The sequence below is a fragment of the Tachysurus fulvidraco genome, chromosome 1 (genome assembly GCF_022655615.1).
Source record: "Tachysurus fulvidraco isolate hzauxx_2018 chromosome 1, HZAU_PFXX_2.0, whole genome shotgun sequence".
Classification (NCBI taxonomy): Eukaryota; Metazoa; Chordata; class Actinopteri; order Siluriformes; family Bagridae; genus Tachysurus; species Tachysurus fulvidraco.
This window is the reverse complement of record NC_062518.1, coordinates 16,796,923-16,804,889: the sequence shown is the minus strand read 5'-3', so window position 1 is coordinate 16,804,889 and position 7,967 is coordinate 16,796,923. Positions and strand designations below refer to the sequence as shown.

Sequence of the window (7,967 nt, the reverse complement as noted above, 5' to 3'; positions counted from 1 at the left end):
TCCTCCGGGTACTCCGGTTTCCTCCCCCGGTCCAAAGAAGTTCGGATAAGTGACCCGAGAAGTTCGGATAAGCGGTAGGAAATGAATGAATGAATGAATGATCTTTGTGCACAGGGACATTGTCATGCTAGAACACGTCCTTGTAGTTCCAGTGAAGGAAACCGTAACGCTACAGCACACAGAGCACATACTTCTGGTCGTATTGTGTGAGAATCACAACATATAAGAATAAAATAGTAAAATAGATGCAATGAAATGTGCTTTTGCAGTGATTAAGACCGGGGAAAGCGGCCTGACTGTGTTTCGACTGCTCACCAAGGAAAACCGTTGGAAATGGGTTCAGGCCAACGCCAGGCTCGTTTATAAAAACGGCAGACCCGATTACATCATCGCCACTCAAAGGCCGCTTGGGTGAGTTCTGGTGAAAATACATGTTTGAATAAACCTTTATCAACTGCTACCACAAGGTGAAGATTATTTTTCCAAAATGAACCCCTTTGTTTTTAGTCATAATTCGGTTCCAAGTTTACCATTGCTGCTTTGTTTATCATGTTCAGGGAAGAAGAAGGAGGTGAGCATCTAAGGAAACGTTCCATGCACCTCCCCTTCACATTTGCAACTGGTGAAGCTTTATTGTATCAGACCAGCTTCCCCATCCCCGGCTTCTCTGATAACATGGCTGCCAAAGGCAAGAGTGGGAAAGCCAAGAAAACCAAAGTAGACAAAGGGTCGAAGGACGATCCGGACCCTAGCTCCCTGCTCGGTGCGATGATGAGGCAGGATGAGTCGGTTTACGTATGCCAACCTGCCTCAGAGTCGAAGGTACCGTATCGCAGCAGCCTATTTACCAAACAGGATGAGCGAAGCACTTTTCCTACATCTGTGGAAAGTGAGAACTGGAATTCTGAATCAAAAAGAGTTCCCAAGTCTGAAATGGCGACTAGTTTTGACCCCCTGCTGGTTACTCTTGATTCTCTGTCACTAGAACACGAGGAAAACTGCTCCAACAGTGAGTTGTTTAACGCGCTGGAAAATCTGGGCTTGAATGCCGAGGATCTGGAGCTTCTGCTCCTAGATGAGAGGATGATCCAGGTGGACATGGAGCCAGAATATGTACCTTCCCTCAACGATCTCCTTACTAACAACGAGATACTGTCCTATGTCCATGATTCACTAGAAAATAGTACAAGCAACATGAACAGCCTTGTTCCACTTATCACCCCAGAGCCTGTGGACCCTATCGAGGGCTCCTCAAATCCATACAACCCACCTTCCATGTCTGAATTCTCTCCTAGCACTGTTTCAAGTCCATATTTACCCTTCCATCACCCCAAACAGTCCCCCGTTCTACTTTTGTCACAGCAGATGCAGCAGCACTTGAGCACTCGGTCCCCGCAACAAAAATGTCACGGCTGGATCCCCGAGACGCAGATCGGCGAGGTCACGTTCCCTCACCGCAGTTCAGTACTCGTTAATGCAGTAGCTGATGTTCAGGTTGGTCACTGGATCCCTGAACAAACTCTGGAAGAAGTCTCACAGGAAAGAGTAAAGTTTCCAGGACCAACTAAACATCAGCAGCAGCAGCAGCAGCCTTGGTGCCAAAGCCATAAGCAGTCCCATTTTCTCTATAAACACGAACATAAAAATGGTGCTGGCTTTCAAAACGGGATCTTCCCAAATCCCCAGTGGCAAGAACCCGACTACGTACACCAGTCACTGGTGACCACTGGTACCCATGTGGATTACAATACTGCCACCGTGTCTGAGGTGGAGTTCAGCAGTAGATCACTCTGGGAATTTCAAAGTGGCATGCCAACTTTGTCATCATCGTCATCATCATCATCATCATCATCATCTTATCAGCAGCTTTACACACAACAAGCACCCACAAATTATTCCCACACCAATCAGAACTCCTCGCCGGATGTTTATAAAATGTTTGATTCGACACAATCCCATGAATCCACCCACAGAAAGGTAAGGAGTAATGAAGACCTTTTTTTTTAATGCCACAACATTCAAAATGAGTAAAGAACATGCTCAAGCTCATGAGGATTTCCCCTAGTGCCACGAGTTTTCTAGCGTCCACAAGAATACTACATCCGTGTGGGGGTTGGGGTCTAAACCCACTTTGAGTTTCATTAGCCTGTTTTTTGTTTTTTTTTTTGCAAACAAACTAGCAACATTAGACCTGTCAACCTGGAGGTGGATGAGCTTGACAACTTTTACAAAAATATTCATATATGTGAGGACAGGGCTTAAGGGGCAGGAACTCCAAAGCAGCAGGACACTATGGGACTCCAGCGGGACACGTCTGTCCTCGTTAGGCTCAAAACCGTCTCACGTATCTCACTACACGTTGTGTGTGTGTGTGTGTGTGTGTGTGTGTGTGTGTGTGTGTGTGTGTGTGTGTGTGTGTGTGTGTGCTCTCTATTTAAATGGTCTGTTATTATTTAGTACACATTATGGAAAAAGCAATAAGCAAAGTAAGCAGACAATGTCCTGGTTTGTTGTGTGTGTGTGTGTGTGTGTGTGTGTGTGTGTGTGTGTGTGTGTGTGTGTGTGTGTGTGTGTGTGTGTGTGTGTAGGCTTTTTAGGGTCAAAGCTTTCAGTTAAGAGAATAGAGTTGCCCTGCTCAGCCAAGCATGAGCACCACTGACCTACAATTTACTAACAGCATTATCTCACACACACACACACACACACACACACACACACACACACACACACACACACACACACACACACACACACACACACACAAACTCACTCTCTCTCTTCATATAACACATTGTTGTTGATCCATTCCCTAGATAAAAAAAGCTCTTTTCACACAATAGCTTTCTTCAGCTAAATAATTTTGTGCATTTTTCTCTGTGTGTGTGTTTGCGTGTTTGCGTGCGTGCGTGTGTGTGTGTGTGTGTGTGTGCGCCTTCAGATGGACAACAGCTTCGTCCTGAGCCCCACCATGCCCTGCCCACTTCCTAATGACAACAGTGTGAATCCCAGTGACAAGCCACACCCACAACTCCCAGCTCCTCCAGCCAATGGCTTCTACCTTTGATAATGGAGTCCACGACGGACCAATCAGAACAAAGCCCTGGGTAAAAGCCGCAGGAAGAAAAGAACAAGTACAATTTCTGATAATGATAAAACATTATCACTCACGCAGAGCTGTGTGTCGAGTTGTAGATTATTCTGTTGAGGATTTTCACACATTATTTAATCCTGACCCGTCTGTTAAAGACGCCAACGCTCTATAAATACATTTTATAGTTTTTGTATGTTTTATTAACGAGTGTCACACACAGTGAGAGCTCTACGTGGCTCTATGACCGGCACAAAAAGGTGAATATACAGTACGAGGATCCGTTTATTTATAAACTGGTCAGCGGATTATTATTATTATTATTATTATAGACTTAAACGTGATAGATTAATCAAGCTAAGTACTTAATATGAACGATTGTTATTAAGTTAAAGAAAGTGAGTGACGTGACGGTGTCCCATACTCAGAATTCGTTCTCTGCATTTAACCCATCGAAAGTGCACACACACAGCAGTGAACACACACATTTATGCTGCGATGCCCGGGGAGCATCTAGGGGGTTCGGTGCCTTGCTCAAGGGCACCTCAGTCGTGGTATTGCCAGCCCGAGACTCGAACCCACAACCTTAGGGTTAGGAGTCGAACTCTGTAACCATTAGGCCATGACTTCCCCCAGACTTACACCAGATAGCTGTGAAGGAGTGAATTGTGTATATTTGTGACAGAAATACTCCCCGATTCTTATGTAAACTTTAGCTACTATGACATGGTAAGTTGTTGCCACGTAAGACAGTCAATGCGACGGTCAATAGTATCGCTTGTGCATGAGATCCACCATCCAGTGAATTTCTATGTCAAAGTGAAACAGAACATTTAAAGCATTTTTTAAAGTGATGAAGATGAGCTAAAATTGTTTGTTTGTTTGTTTGTTTGTTTGTTTGTTTACTGGTAACATTTTACACATCAGCAGGAAGCACGAGGCTTAGCTGGCTTGCGTTTCGTAAACCCTCTTGTTCCCAGCATCACACCATCTGAGCCATAACGTTCATGATTCGTTTAAAAAGAGGAATATTTTATAGGTGCATGGAATGTTTTGTAGTGTTAGGGTTTGATATAAAAAATGCTGACATGTAAAAAAAAGAAAAAAGATTGTCAATTAAACTGTACCTGCTGGAGTATTATTGTTATTATAATTATTAACATGATGATGATGATGATGATGATGATGCCTGAAGTAGGATAGATGAAATATAGTGAAATATATTTGAAGAGTTGATGTGCGTAAAGTTAAATTATTAATGAAACGCTTTAAAGCAACACGATTATTACTGAAGCCTAAAATGTTTTTATTAAGAGAAAGTGTGGCGTTTCAGCAGAGGGAGATTTTTACATCATGACTAAACACGTCTAGGCTTTAATTATCATCAGCAGTTTATTTTATAGTTTGGTTTCCAGTTAAAGATCCATGAGAGTTAAACCGACCGACTGTTTTACTCTTAATGCTGTGAGATGATTGAATGCCACTGTGATCAAGCCTAAAGACTAAAGGCCAGAAAATATGGCGTTAGAACAATCAATGCTAAAAGAAGGGGGGGGGGGGTGTATTACCAGATGTCTGTGTTCACACGCGTTCTGTTGCTCGAACCGATTTCCGGAGCACGCTGAAGGACCGATGACGTAGAGGGACTTCATCACATAACGGACTCGGAGACACACACCGTTACACGGACTGGTAGACGACTCGGAGTTTAAGTGTAAAGTAAGTAGAGAAAAAAAAACAAGTTTGTTGTTTTCTGTCGTCAGTTTTTAATACTTTTATATGCAAAAAAAAAGCTGAAGAAAGGTTCACACAAATGTTCTAGCAAGTTAGATACAAATAACTTCACTCGTCTACGTTAAATACGTGACTTATTTTATTCCAGGGATTTATTTAACACGTGTCGCGTATTTCTGTCACTTACGTTTGAGCTCAAAAGATTCGTATCTGGAACAAAATAATCTCCATGTATCATAAAATATAAAGTAAAGTCTGATATTAGAATAAAAAGGATGTGAATTAAATGATGTAATAAACTCTAAAGACTTTTCGTTACTACCACAAACCTTAGCACGCTTTTATAAAACCCGCGCCGCTCGCGGACGTTCACTTACTCGGACTGTTACATCGAGGCAGAAGGATTGTGATTGGACGTCAGGGAACCAATCATAACGAAGAAAGGACACTGGAACGTGGTATCTAACGATAACAGGTTTATGAATAGCGTGTTAGCTTTGTAGCTAACACTGACTGATCGTCAGATTGAAGAGTTAGCATGAGCGTTTATCTCAAGTGGCGCTTGGCTGTATTTAGTATTTAGATCTTTTTGAGTTACGTTTTTTTTTTTGACGAACGTTTCAACAAAACTAATAATCAAATAGTGGCTGTATAATGATGGATATTTGTACAAGTGTTTTTCAGTAGCTAGGTAGCGAGCTCCTTAATGCTACACTAGCATGGTTTTTGCTATATAAGTTAGAGTAAGTAAAAGATTTTCAGACTAAACGACTGCACAATTGTTCTGTAGTGTGATTTTTTTTTAATGAAGTTAAAAGGGTTTTAGGGGGAAAATACTACAATAATAAGAATAACACGGTGCCATGTTAGTGAATTTCTTGTTGTGTTCAGTGTTGTACTTGTGGATTTTTTTTTTTTTTTTAATGTAAGAAATATTAAATGAAAATCACGCCTGCGTTTTGTTAAATGGGGGTTGGGAAGAAGGATGACCCAAACATATGCAGTGTTCTCCGTTTGTCTTGAAGATGTAACCTTCAACCTGGAATTAAAGGATTTGTGCATCACGAGCTCACATGTGTGTCCTGGATTTATTAAAACTTCATGAAATCGTCATAGAGAAAATCACAAATCCAATTTAACTTTTGTACTTTTGCATTGTAATTAGATCTGTGTGTGTGTGTGTGTGTGTGTGTGTGAGAGAGAGAGAGAGAGAGAGAGAGAGAGAGAGAGAGAGAGAGAGAGAGATAAACGGGGTGTGCGTGAGAGGAGAGAGTCCGTAAGCAGTTGTCGTCAGGCTCCTGAGGAGATTTACCTACTGTACACTCTGCAATACAAGGAGACAGAGAGAGAAAGGGAGGGAGAGGGAGGAAGGGAGGGGGGGGCTGTGTTTTTTTCACCTACTGAATCTTCTGAGTGGCTTCATCGATCGGTTTACTTTTTTATAGCTGTTGTGTTGTCATTGTTCTTGAGCAGTACATGACATCCTGCTCTCTCTCTCTCTCTCTCTCTCTCTCTCTCTCTCTCTCTCTCTCTCTCTCTCTCTCTCTCTCTCTCCTCATCTACCAGTCTGTCAAAACACATTACTTCTGCTGAGACAGGAAGAGGGAGGGAGGGCAAGGTTAGAGAATAGAGAAAGGGATGCAGAGGAGATAGAGAGTGAGTGATGGAGGTGTGAATGATGCACTGAACAGTTGAAGGTCACTAAATCTCAAGTGGTTTTCTAGAAACAGTAATCGCTATGACAACGACGCCTTGGAGGAGGGATGTTATTGGTCGAGCATGACATTACGTTACCTGAGCTCTGTGTGTGTGTGTGTGTGTGTGTGTGTGTGTGTGTGTGTGTGTGTGTGTGTGTGTGTGTGTGTGTGTGTGTGTGTGTGTGTGTGTGTGTGTGTGCGCACATGCATGAATCACTTGTTTCCAAGCTCAGAGTGTAAACTGAGAGGGACGTCACAACCGATTTGTTCAAAATGTCTCACACACAGAGAGAGATCCTCTTTTGCCAGGCTATTCAATTGGCAGCCAGATCCGGAACTCTCTCTATCTCTCTCTCTCTCTCTCTCTCTCTCTCTCTCTCTCTCTCTCTCTCTCTCTCTCTCTCTCTCTCTCTCTCTCTCTCTCTTTCTCTCTCTCTCTCATGTTCTATACTAATATAGTCACTAAACAATTAGGCTAACATTCACTCTCTCTTAATCTTTTGCCATCATGGTGCCAGAGACCGTGTGTGTGTGTGTGTGTGTGTGTGTGTGTGTGTGTGTGTGTGTGTGTGTGTGTGTGTGTGTGTGTGTGTGTGTGTGTGTGTGTGTGTGAGAGAGAGAGAGAGAGAGAGAGAGAGAGAGAGAGAGAGAGAGAGAGAGAGAAGGTGTGAGAAAAAGGACACTTACTAGAACGGACAGATGTAACACCTCTGTCAAATGAGAGCTTGCTAACAGGAGGGAGAAAGGAGAGAACGAGGGGAGTAACAGTTCTGCTGTGTGTGTGTGTGTGTGTGTGTGTGTGTGTGTGTGTGTGTGTGTGTGTGTGTGTGTGTGTGTGTGTGTGTGTGTGTGTGTGTGTGTGTGTGTGTGTGTGTGTGACTTGAAGCAGTGTTCAGGCATGTCATTTGTGTCATCAGCAATTAATCAGGGATAATAGAGTTATACTAATTGGACAGTAATAAACCACACACACACACACACACACACACACACACACACACACACACACACACACACACACACACACACACACACACACTAATAAGGAGCTAACATAAAGGTTACAGTGCTGAAAGAAAGAAACAGGGGAAAAGAGTGAAATAGAGGATAGAAACATGAATTCATTGTGTTTACATGGTCTCTGAATTCTCAGTAACACAAACTTTCAGTTTTTTTATTCTGTTCCTGTTGATTGTGTTTGTAAACGTCGAGTTTCGGACAAATTTACAGAGTAATTTTCTCTGAGAAAACAATCCTATAATTCTGTTCACTGGACCGAAAGGTGTTTTAAATTTTGAAAGTGTTTTAAAGTTATTTTGGAAATTCAGTGTCATTAAATAATGTATTAAATCTCCGTAATGTCGTGGGATAGTCTTAAAAAGTTTGCCTTGGGTTTAAAGCGCTGTCTTTGTCTCCGCCTGCTGGTCAGGTAAAGAAATGCACAATGC

General features: G+C 42.4%; 1 protein-coding gene across 1 annotated transcript in view; it reads left to right on the top strand.

The window, feature by feature from the left end:
- The window catches only part of ahr1b (aryl hydrocarbon receptor 1b), a 26,930-nt gene extending 21,036 nt beyond the window's left edge, over window positions 1-5,894 (top strand). Inside the window, exons 10-12 of the mRNA XM_047819977.1 lie at window positions 270-411; window positions 558-1,977; window positions 2,939-5,894. Of these exons, the coding sequence (XP_047675933.1) occupies window positions 270-411; window positions 558-1,977; window positions 2,939-3,064 (1,688 nt within the window). The 3' untranslated portion in view covers window positions 3,065-5,894. The remainder of the gene's footprint in view (window positions 1-269; window positions 412-557; window positions 1,978-2,938) is intronic.
- The last annotated feature ends 2,073 nt before the right edge of the window (window positions 5,895-7,967 follow it).